Genomic DNA, 15535 nt, shown 5'->3' on the forward strand with positions numbered 1-15535 from the left:
TCATTTAAAATTTATGAATTACCCATTTTACACCCTTATACTAGAAATTTAAAAATTACCAAATTTATCGACTTGGACCATATCGGTGCAACCAAGTGCCACATGGCTCTCAAAAATATATGTGTGATCAATGATGGCATTCTCAAGGTAACTAGTTCTAAATAGTGTCGCTGTTCTGCGATCAGAGCTGTAAAGGAATTAGGCACATGATGTATTTCAAGATTGATCTCCAAAAATTTTTAAAACCCTATAATCAACCGCTATACGTTATTTCAAGAAGAAATGTTGGTAAAACAATATGGCTTTTTTTCGTAAAAAAGTTGGGTTGTGGGTGCTAGTCTGCTAGATGATAAAGTTGCATTTTGGATCTGTAAGCAAGAATCCAAATTTTCAACACAATTATGGCACAATTGATTGTTATTTGAGGAGAACTGTATATTATTTGAAGTTCAAACAACCAATCTGAACCGCTCAACATGATCTCCATATGTAACTGCAACTAAATACCAAATTTTATATTTTTAAGAATATTTTTACTACTGTTGGATGGTCAGTCCAGAATCTTTAGATCATAAAATTTCCTACCAATCTAAAAAAAATAGTAAAAAAATTCTAAAAAATGTAAAATTTGGCCTCAAAGTTTATTTTCATATGAAGATCATGTTTAATGGTTCGGAACGACTATTTAGACTTTCGAAGCAAAAAAATAAATAAATCATACAGCTTGATCTGCACATTGCAAAGTACCATAGCCTTACTCATGGGAGAATTCTAAGAGGGTAGACTAGTATACTGGCTTACATGCCTAGACTAGAATTAAGGTTCAACTAATTTTCTCTTTTCCAGGGAGGAGCACCTTACTCTTTTACAATTGATTCTCATGAATGAAATTCCTCTTTTTAAAATTAATAACAACCACCTCCTAGTTATTAACAACCTTCTTACTTCCAATAAAAAGGAGGGGAAAAAAATTAAAATGCACTAACTCACAGTTCAACAGAAGGTATGAGATATATTGACACACCTTATTTCTCTATCTCCTTCATGTTCCCATTTTTCTCAGCATCTGGTACAGCACAACAGTACGGAATTGACATGGAAGGAGCTGCTGTCTCAACAGTGACAACAGATTGAACAGTGAATTTGTCCCATCCAATTGTGTGCAGATCTTCTCTCATCTCCTCTAGATATAGAGATGCAGTGCAAAGGGATAAGAGAGGCACAATGTTGGTTCTTAAGGTGGATCTGACAGGTGGGGACAGATGTAGAGATCTCACTACATCCATTATCTCTGCCTAATTACAAATAAAATCAGGCTTAATTATGATTAATTAGAAAAATAGAAGAGCTCCCCTCAGAAGCAACAGATGATTGAAAAACAAAGGCTAGAGTAGTACTAACATTTCCAGGAGCAAAGTAGAACCCAAAAGGTTTATTATTTTCTAACGGCGATTGTGGAACAGAATAAAGAAGCAAAAGACATGCATAAGCTGAGTAAAACCCAAAAGGTTAATTCCTTTCTGATGGCAATGGAACGGAAAAAAGAAGCAAGAGACATGCATAAGCCAAGTTTAATTAACCAAACATAAAACTGGTTACCTAAATATTACCAACAATCACAAAACTGAATCAATGGTGTTTTCCCTCTTTCTGGATTAGTGGGCAAGTGGCGGTAATTTCACTACTAAATTGTTGCATAAAGGAAACAAGGTCCCAAACTCCAATCAAACATGGAAATGGGATTGCATTGTTCTTTGACCCTTCGACTTAATCAAACAAAAGAAATAATATAGTCTAACTTTATAGAGAACTAACCAGAGGTTGACTCAAGAATTCCCAAAATTAGATATGCAGAGGAATAGTATTTCAGTTTTGCCTTCCAATTCTCAGTCCATCAGTACATGAAGTTCAATTTACTGAGCCACAAGAAAAAAAAAGGTTTCTTTTAATTGTTCCAACCGCTCCCTATAGAGATGGTCCGCTATGGAGACCTGGCCGCCCATGAGTGGGGCGGTCAGCTATAGATTTGTAAAACTTTTTTTTAGGGTATTAATAAAAATTTCCATATTTCATCAGACCTCCATTTTTCTTTTTTATTTAAATAGTAGTTTCATATATTATTTATTACATTAAATTTATTATCAGTTTATGATTTTTTCGTATTAAAATTTTTATTGCTGCTAATATTTTGTATATTTTCCAGTGTTTTAAATAGCGCGCTATAGCGCCGCTATAGCGTTTTCCGACCAAAAAAGCTATGGCGCTATGCCCAAATAGCGCCGCTATAGCGCGCTATTCCGCGCTATAGCGCCGCTATTTGAGCATAGCGCGATTTTTTCAACCCGTACGCTATTTCGCGATAAACGCTATTTAAACCATTGATATTTTCATATCATTTATGACTAAAGGTTATACAACCAACAAATCGATTTTTACTTGGTTGTTACTATCTTTACTATTACTATTATTATCAATATTATAAATATAATGATTATTATTATTAAAAACAGTGTTGTTTTAGTTAACGCGCAAATTATTTTGTTAGATTAATCATCTTAACAGATAAATTGTAAACTTTATTTTCAGGGTAAGTTCATGAGCGACCGCTTGCAGGCACAATCAGGAGATGTAAAACAGAAAAGCAAGATGTGATGCATGAACAAGCCACGATTAATGAGACCAAGAAGAAAAAGAAAGAAAAAAGGAAGAACGGATTAGATGTGCAGTGGAGATTGTTCATCACTCCATAGCAAGATCAAATTAAAGCAACCTGTTGGTTTGGCTTTGTTATAGAGTGATGAGCTATCTCTGTACCTGTACTGCACTCTCTCCAGAGAAGGATCAGTCTTCAGCAGTGGTACACACTGGTCTTGAATTGATTACTCCTATGTGGCTGAACAAGGGCTGATCGGGAACTCTCCTAAAAAACGGTTGGAGGTGCCTCTCTTTGCCCCAAGACGTAGTTTGGGCCTCAAAGTGCTGGGTCTTTCCTTTGCAAATGTCTCAAGTGCTGCACAAGTTAAGGTGCAAGACATCAAGAGTTCGTTCCATGTTTAAAAATTAGCTCCTCTTTACTCTTATTCATTCCATTGGAGCACTGAACGACAATATAAGAAGCTATGAATTTGAAATTGGTACTCAAAGTGGGAAACAAATGGAAGAAGTGTTCCGTATAAATGCCACTATACCAGTAGAGCACTACAGATATATTGAAATTCTAAATATGCACAATCAGCTGAAATTCATTGCAGACAGAGATTACAAAAAGACAAGAAAATATATGAAAGAAAAGATAAGAGGCAACAAATATCCATGTGGCTGCAAACATATATAAACAACAGATAACAACTATGGAATTGCGTGGTTATGTTGGCCCTTGTAAGTGACGGTGCAAATTGAAGGGTCGTTTGCATCCCGGTCAATATGCTTTTTGGCAAAGCAACCAATTTCACTGCACTTGTAATAGCGCCTGAGAATGGAGACAAATATTAGCTTAGAAGTAGAATTTACATAAATATTAGGTAGATTGAAAACGGACAGGTGGGCGCGGCTGTTATACAAGAATACAGCCTACTGCCTGCCCTCATATTTGAAGGTGAAATTACAAAGAAAAAATAAAAATAACAAAAACTAACCAGTAGGGATATTCAAATAAGATTTGGCAATAATTAACCCTCTAATTTTGTGGAAACCAAGACTGTACGAAATGTTATCTTCAAATTTTGTTACTTTGTTTTATAGCAGGATTCAAGAACTCAGCATTTACCGGTACAGTGCAAATTTGAGTACCTATCAGTGTCGGACTAAGTAACATCAAAGCAACTTTTTTATTTAATTCTAAAGCAGATCACCTGAATAAATTATGAGAAGTTTGGAAAGAGAACCCACACACAAAAAGGCCCTTAGAAAAGTATCATATTTCAAAAGAAGCTATACTAGACAATAAAAAAGTGATAGAAGCTTAGACAAGACCAAAGATATCATGGCCTAATAGTCTTTTTGCTGTAATATCATAAAATGAGTGAAAGGCAGGAATTTAAAATTTTGAAATCCAACAAAAGAAAACCTGAGCTAACCTGAAAACATGCAGCGGGTTCTTGAGTTTTGATGTACCGATACGGTTCAGAATTTGTTCTGTAAATAAAAATGGGCAGTTTTGTATATGCTAAGGGGGCTATATGACAGGGTTTTATTTGGGTTTGTTTAATTTTACATAAATATGTGAACTTTATAGAGACAGTTTTGTTTCAGTAAATTGAAACATGTGGCAATCAACGCTTAGCTTATCTTAAAAAAAAAAAAAATGAAAATAAAAGCTAACCGGTTATAAGGAAAACCGGTTATCCTCATGCTACCACTTGCACGCCAAGTGTATGGATCTGCATTTTTTGAGCTCTTGGCCAGGACTTGGATTGTTGCAATCTCCCCAGAGATCCTATTTTTTTTTAATATGAAAATAGCTCAATGAAAATATCACAAATGATGAAGTGCCTTTCCCCTTCTACTATTTGATTTTGTTGGTACCTGATAGTAGACACTGGTAATGGCTGTCAGGTCTTAGCAACCATAATAAAATTGTCAACATGCCTTCACATAATGAAGTCAGTCAAATGGCACATATTGGAACTATAGCCGCAGCTATGCAGGTACTGCTCACATAGACTAGAAAACAAGCATATATAAGGATATCAATTCCAGCTTGGCCTGTGTAACCTGACCAAGCCAGACCCAAACCGCAGTCTGTTAGAAATGTCCTACGGACCAAATTATTTGGGTTTAAATTAACATGTTACTTTCTGAAAAGTAAATATGGATTAAATCATATTGGACCGCATGGATGGGCCAAAATTTCTACCATCTCTCTAAATAGGTGCATCTGAATATGTGCAAACAAATTGGTACAACCTAATAGCTACAACTTAATAGGTGCCAAACAGACCTATAGGGTTATATATATGCAGTAACAGTTCAGATTATTTTAATCAGTCTGAATACACACATATTTCCACAAACGAAGAGAAAGTGAGAAAGAGGGGACTGTCTGTTCAGTGCTAGCACACCGACTCACAGTTGTTTTCCAACTTGTTCATGTAGATACTAGTAGACATGGCTGCTATTGTTGTGTACATCCGACATGACGATGAGGAGACGGAAAATAACAGCTAGAGTTGCAAAGAGTTTCTGCTGTGTTGCTAGTGGTAACTTCTATCTTGGATTTAATTTTACACATGAATCCTGATCCTAGTAGGAACTGAATTGAATTGTAACCCTACCCGAATTCCCTACACAGTCCACTGTTCTATCACATCAGCAGTCAAGCTGGCCCAAGCCCAGGCCAAACCTTTCTAACCGTGCCATAGTGTGTAGTACTAATGAGAGGGACATTTCTTTCGATAAAATATATGTTCACTAGGCAGTATTGATTGCAGAGACTAAAGAAATACTGAAAATATGCATTACGGATGAGTGAAAAACAATGAAAACTGCAACAACAAAAAAATAAAAATAAAAAACACCTTAGTCCAGGCAGGGTTTGAATTTTCAATTGGTCGAGTCAGGCCATGAAGTTGTGACTTACAGTCAGCTAGGCCAGGTTGGACCAAACATTTGGGTTTTTGAAAATGTGGTCCAGCACAGCCCATTGACAACCCTACTTGTAACTCTACTATTTGCTCAACTTCACCCAAAAGAGCCTCTTGATGAGCTCAATAAGGTAGTTCATATTACAGAATACAGGTACTATTTAACGTGCATTATTTTCATTTCAGCTAACAACAAGACATCTAGTCAGATCAAGCACCCATTTCAAATTGCATATTAAAATTAGGATACACAAGGCTTGTTGTAACAGCCAAGAGAAGTGATCAGGCACCTTTTGTCGCACTAGACATAAAAAATAAAGAGCTTTGCAGAGAATCATTGAGGTAGACTTACAGTTCTTTGACATACTTGTTGGCACCTTCCTCTCCTACAGAAGATTGTAAATCACTTCTTTCATCATTTCTACTCCTGTTAAAAGAATTAGAATTTACCCCAATAAAAATGGAGAACCAGAATTTTAATAAGGGCATAAAGTTATCAAAGTGTCATGCTGGCCCAAAGCAGATGCTACTGATTTGCAATCTGTGATAAAACACGGAAAGCTTTCTTTGAAAAATCAGTAAATTGCAAACCATGTACATTATTGTCCATCATTTATCAGTGAATATTGTATAACATTTCATTCTAACTGATTAACAGAGGTTCTTTTCCAGCATAACGATGATACGATTTTTACTTTTATTTTTTATGTTTTCCTTTCTGTCAAGTACAGGTTAATGTTGATGTCAACAAGTGTTTTTTTTATTTTGAAGGTTAGCAATTGTATTGATTTAGAAAAAGGATATTTACAAGTTCCTAATTCCTAACTCCACAATATTTGAAAAAAGATGTCAACAAGAGTTTTGCACAATCAAGGTCATTTTGTAAATAAAAAAAAAGCAGGGGTATTGTTTTTAGTCAATTTTTTGAAAATCTCATAATGTTGCATACTAACCGCTTGTAGGGAACACCAGATATGTTCATACAACCACTAAAGCGCCATGAGCACTTGTCAGCGCGTTTCTTGACTACAGTCCTTGCCTTCTTAGAACTGTTTATAAGTATATCACATCGAGTAATTAGGTCTCATTCCGTTCGTTTAAGGTGCTGGTAAAAGAAGCCTTTCTACAGGAAATTTGTATGTTATACAGCTCCTATGTATTACATCAGTTTAAGCATTACAAATGTGGCAAAATGCTGAATATAAGAAACAAAATATCAGATAATCAATCTCAAACCTCAAAACTTGTAAGCTAAAAACAAAAGCAGTAAAGGTACATTGACTCACAATTTCAGACTTGGCAGTTCACAAATTGACAGAGCACCATTATCCTTCTCCTTCAAATTTGCATTTGTCTGAGGAACTGGTCTCACAAAAGAGAGCGAAGGAGACATGGCTGGAACCTTTGGTTCAATTGTTTTGACAGACTGAACAGGGCATTCCTCCCATCCAATAACTTGCATGTCCCGTGTCACTTCCCGCACTGAGAGAGCAGCAGCATGAAGGGAAATGAGGGGTACTGAATTAGTACTTGTGGTGGTCCTGACAGGTGGGGTCATGTGTAGAGATCTCACTGCCTCTATTATATCCTCCTATTTCAGGAAGAATTAGATATTAGAAGTATACATTGAGCGAAGCCCAATAAATTATAAGCACACACACAGACGTGCATTTGTGTGAGAGTGCAAGCATGGGAACACAGACAGAGACTGATAAGTGTATAACAGGTACACATATGAGACTGACTACATGAAAAGTTGGAATTGAAATAATTAGCAAATAGAAGTAACTTTTTATAAATCTGACCTTGGAAGAGTTGCCCAGCTGTGTGAAACCATGAATTGAGAGGATCTGTTTCGAAAAGGTGGTGCTGGTAAATTAGAATATTGGAATCTTTTAAATCATGATTGACAGATTGAGCATGCTTGAGAGAGAGGGAGAGATACCTTTTTGAGCTGGCTTATGGTGAGGTTGTCAGTACAACCACCACTATAGAAGGTGAGGTAATCTTGTAAAATCAACGGCTTGTGTTTGTTCCCTTGCATAATTTTTCTGTGGCTCGCTTATTTCTCCTAGTTTTCATATTTGACTGAACATTGAAGTATTCATTGAATAGCTTGGTTACAATATATTAAAAAATGCCATAAATTGAGACAAAGATGCCTTCAATTTGTAAGCCAAAAATGATGCTAACCATGGACAGGGAACGAGAAAAGAGAATGAACCAATATGGTATTGCATCTTAGATATGCATAAACTAACTAATTTATCAGAGATAAATCAAAGTTGACCTAGAATTTCTCAAAATAGCACCGGACTACAACGAACTCTGATAAAAACAAAAGCAAATAGTGTAAATTAATAGGGAAAGAAGCAAATTCCCAGACAGGATTAATTTGCTCCGCGTTATAATAAGAGCAGAAATTAACTAAAAGTTTCTCTCCACGCACCTTATTTCGCACATTATTTTCACAGAAGCGTGAAACGAAATCGACTACAACTCCACAAACCAGACTAATTAGAAGCGGAAATGCTTTTGGTTGAAGAGAAGGGAAGAAACTATCAACCTTTTCTTCAACTTTTTTGTTCTTTTGTCTTCTAGCAGTGCTGCCTCTGTTCGTACGATAGCAGCATGCCAGCATGGGACAGGTAGAATAGAGACAAGTTTTGCTTTTGCTTCGTATTTATTCTCTCCAGGCTCCAGCAGGGAACCGAATCGTCTGCCCCCGGCAGAAAATTAGAGTCACTCCGGATGACCTCATTTAAAAACAGTAACAGTAATTAAATTTTTTAACAGTAACTGATCTCATTCTGCAGTGATTCTGGAGGCATGAATTTTCTGCACCCCAAGGGGCAGAAGATTCGGTTCCCCCCAGCAGAGCTATTAACGGATTGGAGTGATCCGATGTCAAATTCGGGTTCGATATTTGATCGACAAGATTTGTACTGAAAGTTGTTCGTAGTTCGTGCGAATTTAGATGCAAACACAGACGGTTCTGATTTGATTTGACATCGGATCGGACCTCCTCTAATTCTTAATGGGTCGGATTCAAATCGAGATTAATCCAATATTTTATTGACATATGGACATGGTAGTACCAGCAAATCTCAATGTATTAGAAGGTGGCTAAGTCATCTCTATAATTTTAAAATTTTAGTTATGTATATTCAAATTTTATTTTATTTTTTTTTTTTTTCATAATTTTCTATATAGGTGAGCCCCTTCTCAATCATAATCAAATATTTATTGTAATATAGTAGTTAGAACTTTAGTTATGCATATTGAAATTTAATTTAATTTTATTTTTTCATAACTTTCTATATAAGCCCTCTTAATTTGTAGTCTATTGATTAGAGGCTAGAGCTCTAATTTTCACAATTTAACGAATGATCAAATTAATTAATTTTTATAAGCTTAAATTATTGTTTTATTTTGATTATTTCGCTCTCTTATTTTTGCTAATTAAATGTATATCTAAGGATCTAACTGACTCTTAATTGAGACATAAATGCCCACATTAAGTTAGCTGGTAGACAATTGATTTAAATTGAGACTTTGTTTACATAACTGTGCTCGGCTGGACTTAGAATTTGGATTAGCTTTGTTTTTTCAAAGTGTGATCCAATTTGAATTGTAAATTTAATAAGATTAATAAAGCAACTCAACAGCTCCGCCAATTCGAAAAAAAAAAAAACAGACCTCTGATCCAAATTTTCTTTTTCCCATGAAAACTCATTGTTGAAAGAAAAGAAAAAAAAAGTAAGTTTTTGAAAAATGAGGAGGGATCCACTTACATCTTCTTTTGGTGACATCAGATTACAACTTACATTTTTAAAGTCCAAATAGTTGATCCAAACCGTTCAATATGATGGATATATTAAAATGTACTTGCAGATCAAATTTTATATTTTTATGATTTTTTTTACTATTTATTAAGATGGGTACAAAAATTTAATTGTATGAAAATAACAATTTTGTAAAATACTTAATAAATAGTAAAAAAAAAATTTAAAAATGTAAAATTTGATTTGCAAGCGCATTTTAATATATCCATCATGTTGAACGGCTTGGATCGACTGTTTAAACTTATACAACTTTGAAAATGTAAAATATAATTCAGTATCACCAAAAAAAAGTGTAAGTGAATCCCTCCTTTTGAAAAATATACTTGCGTGTCGAACACCCTTCAAGAAAAAATACCTACAAACTGATTTTAACCGTGAAAACCCATAGAAAACTCGGCTACCAAACAAGCAATGTGTTTTTGAGTTAGATGACTATGTTAGTTTATTATGAATGTACAAATTAAGAATAATTATTTTAATTCAATTGAATTATATGACTAATTATAATTTAACTTTTTTTTAATGTATGTGAAATACAGCTTTGAAGCAGCTCAAATCATATTCAGTACATTCGAATAGCATTAGTTATTAACTTCAAATTTAATTATAAATCTAATGAATAAAATTGTCTTCTAAATTATTCATATACGAATCTAAAGAACTATCAAATATACACTTTAGACTTATTTATGCGGATTATAAATATTATTCATTAACAACTCTAGTCTCAAGGCTCCAAAAGTTAAATGGGATTGATTGTTTTTCTAGAATTTAGAAATATGATTTATTTTAAATATACAGAGATTATTTTTTTTAATTTAAATTTTTTAATGGAGTTGATTTTTATTTTCGAGAAATAATGCGGTTTCATGAAATGATATAGAGAAATTAAATCCCAGGCCATACCGTTTTTTCCATTTTAAGTTTGAAACAGCCTCAGAGAGTCATAGTATTCAGATATAGAGAAACTAACAATTCGCGTGCCTACCGATTTTAACCAAAATAAAACAAAATAAATAAGGAAGCGTCTAATTGTCCACATCCTTTTGTTCATCATTTGTCCACAGCTTTAATTTGCGCGAATACTGTTAAATTACTTCTACATGTTGTATAATTATACAATATATCACATATAATATATCAGTTAATCACAAAATATCCAACAATTATTTGAAGTGGTCCCATGATAGTTAGAAAAAGATTGCAACTTGCACAATAGGATCTTGTATACTGTAAAATTGAATCTTGTATACTGTAAAAATTTTAAATAATACTGTAAATTTTCAATTGAATCTTGTATACTGTAAGATTTTCAAATAATACTGTAAATTTTCAATTGAATCTTATATACTGTAAAATTTTCACATAATACTGTAAATTTTCAATTGAATCTTGTATACTGTAAAATTTCTAAAACTAAACCATAAAATAATACCATCTATACTGTAAGATAAAATGTAACAAATGCTACATTTCAGTTTAAACTACAACCTACGAAGAATCATGTATACTGTAAAATTGCAAAATATAAACCATAAAATAATACCATGTATACTCTAAAATTGCTAAATCACATACATCCATCATCATACAAAAAATATGTTCACCACAAAACAACATATGTTCACCACAAACAACATTTGTTCAACACAAGATAAAAATATTCACCGCAACATTCAGAATAGCATAATAGCAACAAAAAAAAACCAAGCTTCTAAATAGCTAGCTATAGCGGTCTTGGACCTAGAAAGCTAAGCTACGAGGTAAAACTGCGCTAATCGAGCTACGACTGCTATAGCGCTAATAATGGTCCGCTATAGTGTGTAGCGCGTAGCGGCAATAGCGGTCCGCTATGCTACACGGGCTTATGATTTTGTAATTTTAATGGGCGTTAATATCCAGATGGGCTTTTTTTTACTTTATCAAACTATATCAATATAATGGAAAATGTGCGGGCTATACCGCTATATCAATTAAATTTTGTATTATGCATTATTGTTGGGTTTTTCAAAAATAAAAAATTAAAACAATGCCTAGGGACCTTGTCCGTGAGAAATTGAACTTCAATATGAATATTATAACTTCTTAATCAATTTGGTATTTTTTTTTTCTCGATGAGACATGTTTACTATTAGTAGAAATATAAAATATAATTTTTGAAATAAGAAAATGCTATTTGTGATAGCTTCCGCTATAGCTGCGCTATTCGCTAAAGCTTTTTTTTTTTGTCTCCCTGCTATGCCGCTATAAACGCTATTTAGAACCTTGAAAAAAACTATGGACAAATAACTTTTACATTAAAAATCTCATGTGTTCATTGTTCGGATGAGTAAGAAGTCTCATCATAAGAACAACACGTTCTTTTGAGATGTCAACCTGCATAATAATAAAATAAACAATGAAACAAATTCGATTTATAACAAATAAGAATTACAAAATAATATTACAAGTTATTTACCTAACTAAAAATCATAGAAGTGTCTGTAATGTGAAAATATTTCAATATGCACCAATACTGTAAAATTCACCATTCAATGCTGTAACTTAAATAACAAATCCTACAAAAAAACGTACTTCACATTTTCAAACATCCAGAAACTTTCATAACAGTTAGATATGACATTTTGACTTAGAATTATAGCACCTAGTCTCTTGCCAATAGTAAGAAGGTACAAACAATTTTAGAGTGGTGCAAGCCCTGTTACTAAAATTTCGAGCGAATTGAGATATTTTTCAAACATATTGAGTGTCTATGTACCAATCAGCAGGAACTAGGCAGGAACTAGACTGTGAGCAGCAAAAGAAAAGGTCATAGTGAAAATTCACAAAACTAATTCATTGAGGCATTGAGGAAAACATCTAGAAGATAAATCAAACCAGACTATCTAGTCGGCTTGAACACCACTCAATAAGTTCCCTCGCCGAACACTTCCTTCTTCAAGTACAGATCAACGATCAGCTTCCGCGAGTTGCTAGAATCATCGTCGCCTCCTCAGGTGGTCATTGTGTCTTCGATCTGATTGGTAGAGATCTGGCGGAGGTAGGGGTTACGGCGTCTGAGACCTCAAATCCGTCTTGAAATCTCGTGTGATCTATCTGTCAAGCCTATGAAATGGCAGCGATCAGAAGCTCGGTGCTATCTCTCTCTAGATCAATCTCCGATCGGATTCAAAGAGAAGAGACCGATCGGATTCAAATAGAAGAGAAGATGAGGCGATTAGTTTTGAAAATTCTAATTTGGGGGATTGGGTGTTTAAATAGGCCGTTAGAAAGTGGATAGCGGGGAGACAGTTGAAGACAATTAAACTGGAAATAAATAGTGCAGTGGACAGATGGTGGACAAAACCTAATGGACATAAATCTTTTCTGAATAAATAACATTTAGCGGCTAAATAATTAAGAATCCATCTTAATCTCTTAGCTAGATCACCATTCATGTAAACACCTGTCAAACTTGACGTGGGCTCCACACAATTTTGTCTAGACCAGTGATTGTGGCGTATTACTCCAGGCGTACTTAGTTTATATTTTGGATTCTGTCATGAGTCATGACGAATTCAAAAAATGTTACATCTTGTAATTAACATTTTATATTTTACAGTGTTCTAAACAACGCACTATAGCGTTTTTGGACCCTAAATGCTAAGTTATGGCATTAAAACACGTTATTTGAGCTATGTCCGTTATAGCGCATAGCGTGTAGCGCAAATAGCGCGCTATGCAACATGAGTTTTTTTTTTTTTCAATTTATATGAGCTTTAAATAAAGGCTCAAATTGGATTTTAACTGTGATTTTTTTTTTTGCAATTGACGTATTAAGTCTTATATTAAACTATTAATTATTAAATGAGAGATCCATCAAACGAAATCAAATAAGCTAGCTACAGTGTGCAATGCAACATAAGCTGTTTTTTTTTTCAATTTATATGGGCTTTAATTAAAGGCTCAAATTGAATATATTAAGATATTTCTTAAAGTAACAAAATGATATTTGTTATATGGTAATTTGAATATTTTTAATAGATTAAAATAGTTAATTATGTCATGATGTTTAGGTTGTTTTGAAATTTAAATAGAAAAAAGATGGATTATGCCATGATGTTAAATATATTTTGAATAGAAAAATATCGATAGTTTATGATATTAGTATTACTATGGATATTTTGAGTCGCAATTTGAACTTTGTATTAGTTCAATATGAATATTATAATTTTTTTAATCAATTTGATGTTATTTATTATTCTATTAGACTTAGATAATATTGATATTTAGTACAAATATATGATATAATTTTTATAAAAATAAAAATACGCTATGTAACATAGCTTTCGCTATAGCTTTTTTTGTAAATTTTTCGTTATAACGTGATAAACACTATTTAGAACCTTGCTATTTTATATTTTAAACCACTATTTGATAACACTCGTGCGGTCGTGCCATTCCTTTACGTCGTCAAAAACTACTGAAAGTATCCACGATTATAGGCTTATAGGTTTTGAGAATCTCCGTTGACATGCATCGTCAATTTTTCCTTCCTTTCAGGTGGTGATTTTCTCTTTCTTTTTCTTCCATGTTTTTTTTTTCTCAGTATAGAAAACCTTAATTATAACTTTAATGAAACAACTGATAAATATCAAGAAATACATGGAATATTTTCATTGATTGAGACTAAATTAATTCTTAATTAATTCTTTCCATTCCATAAAAATTTTGATCAAAGAAGTTCAATTTTAAATCAACTTTATTCTATTCTATTCCAATGAACTTAAATCATTTTTTTTTTTTAAATTTCATCAAGGTCATAAGGTTTTGACTCGAGGTAATATAGGGTTTTCCTGTGCGGAGGAGCGAAAAAAAGGTCAAAAAAGTGTAGATCGTTGTTAAAGAAAGGAAGATGAAAGATAAATCGGATCTTGATGACATCAATCGTATCTGATTTGTATGATAAAAAGATTTGAGACGGTTTTTTCGCGAGTCAAAGGTAATAAAATTTACTCCTCGATCATACATTGTAGTTTCATATATTATTTAGGAGCCTGATAGTTGTACTTCAAATAAAATCTCCGAGCTCATTTTTCAAGTAATTTAATAGAAAAAACTTCTAATATTATCTAACTTTCATTTTCAATGCTAATATTCAAACCAAGGTTCTAAATAGCGTTTATCGCGTCATAGCGGGGAGCCTCCAAAAAAAGCTATAGCGAAAGCTATTCCAAATAGCGTTTTTTATTTTTATAAAAATTATATTATATATTTGTACTAAATATCAACATTATTTAGTCTCATAGAACAATAAATAATATCAAATTGATTAAAAAATTATAATATTCATATTGAACCAATACAAAGTCCAAATTGCGACTCAAAATATCTATAGTAATACTAATATCATAAACTATCGATCTTTTTCTATTTAAAATATTTTCAACATCATAACATAATTTATCTTTTTTTCTATTTAAATTTCAAAATAACCTAGAAATTGAAAAGAAAAAAAATCATACTTCTAGTAAAATAAACAGATGATCCTTGAAGAAATTCTTGTTAGTCCCTAAATTTTTTATAATTTAGCAATTATTTATTTGATTTATCATCAGTTAAAAAAAATCCAAGAGAAAAATGGAAAAATTATTATAGCGGACTTGAATTTGATATAATGTAATATTCATTCAAATTAAACAATATCTTCACCATTTATTTATTTTAAAGCTCATATAAATTGAAAAAAAAAACAGCAAATGTTGCATAGCGCGCGCTATTTGCGATACACGCTATACGCTATAGCGGACCGCTATTACCGCTATAGCGTCTGTAGCGCAAATAGCGTGTTTTAATGCCATAGCATAGCGTTTGGTCTCCAAAAATGCTATAGCGGCGCTATAGCGTCGCTATAGCGCGCTATTTAGAACACTGATTCAAACATTTAAAACTCTATTTATAATATTTTATAATGCTATTCGCAAGTATTTAAACCTCTATCTGCAAGCATTAAAATTCTAAATCTGTATAGTTTTAACTCCTAACTATTTTTGTTTTCAAGCAAAAAACGAAAAAATTCATTTTACTCACTTTTTTTTTCTAATCATTCTCATTCATTTTCTTAACGAT

The 15535-nt window shown here is 33.0% G+C and overlaps 2 protein-coding genes across 4 annotated transcripts in view; both read right to left on the reverse strand.

The window, feature by feature from the left end:
- LOC144546592 (WRKY transcription factor 22-like) overlaps nt 1-15535 on the reverse strand; it is a 45091-nt gene that overhangs the window by 10055 nt on the left and 19501 nt on the right. The window lies entirely within an intron of this gene.
- On the reverse strand, nt 3114-7780 carry LOC144546590 (WRKY transcription factor 42-like). Of its 3 annotated transcripts, none has more exons than XM_078295125.1 (7): nt 7528-7780; nt 7388-7432; nt 6869-7173; nt 6536-6631; nt 5935-6009; nt 4322-4435; nt 3117-3469 (listed from the first exon to the last, which is right to left on the reverse strand). In XM_078295125.1, exons 1-7 carry the CDS (start codon nt 7624-7626, stop codon nt 3349-3351), a joined length of 855 nt encoding a protein of 284 aa, XP_078151251.1. In that variant the 5' UTR covers nt 7627-7780; the 3' UTR covers nt 3117-3348. The 3 variants fall into 3 exon arrangements, with proteins under 3 accessions (XP_078151253.1, XP_078151251.1, XP_078151252.1); XM_078295126.1 differs by lacking the exon at nt 3117-3469 and adding an exon at nt 3851-3935; XM_078295127.1 differs by lacking the exon at nt 4322-4435 and having other exon boundaries at nt 3114-3469.

The sequence above is a fragment of the Carex rostrata genome, chromosome 30 (genome assembly GCF_964058835.1).
Source record: "Carex rostrata chromosome 30, lpCarRost1.2, whole genome shotgun sequence".
In the NCBI taxonomy this organism is placed as follows: domain Eukaryota; kingdom Viridiplantae; phylum Streptophyta; class Magnoliopsida; order Poales; family Cyperaceae; genus Carex; species Carex rostrata.

What these genes read in the sequence shown, in the direction of transcription:
- LOC144546590 (XM_078295125.1), bottom strand. Translation starts at nt 7,626, where the DNA reads ATGCAAGGGAACAAACACAAGCCGTTGATTTTACAAGATTACCTCACC. An exon ending in AGCTGGGCAACTCTTCCAAG is followed by an intron (nt 7,174 to 7,387) that starts GTCAGATTTATA and finishes TTCCTGAAATAG; the next exon opens with GAGGATATAATAGAGGCAGT. An exon ending in AACAAGTATGTCAAAGAACT is followed by an intron (nt 4,436 to 5,934) that starts GTAAGTCTACCT and finishes AAAAAAAAATAG; the next exon opens with GATCTCTGGGGAGATTGCAA.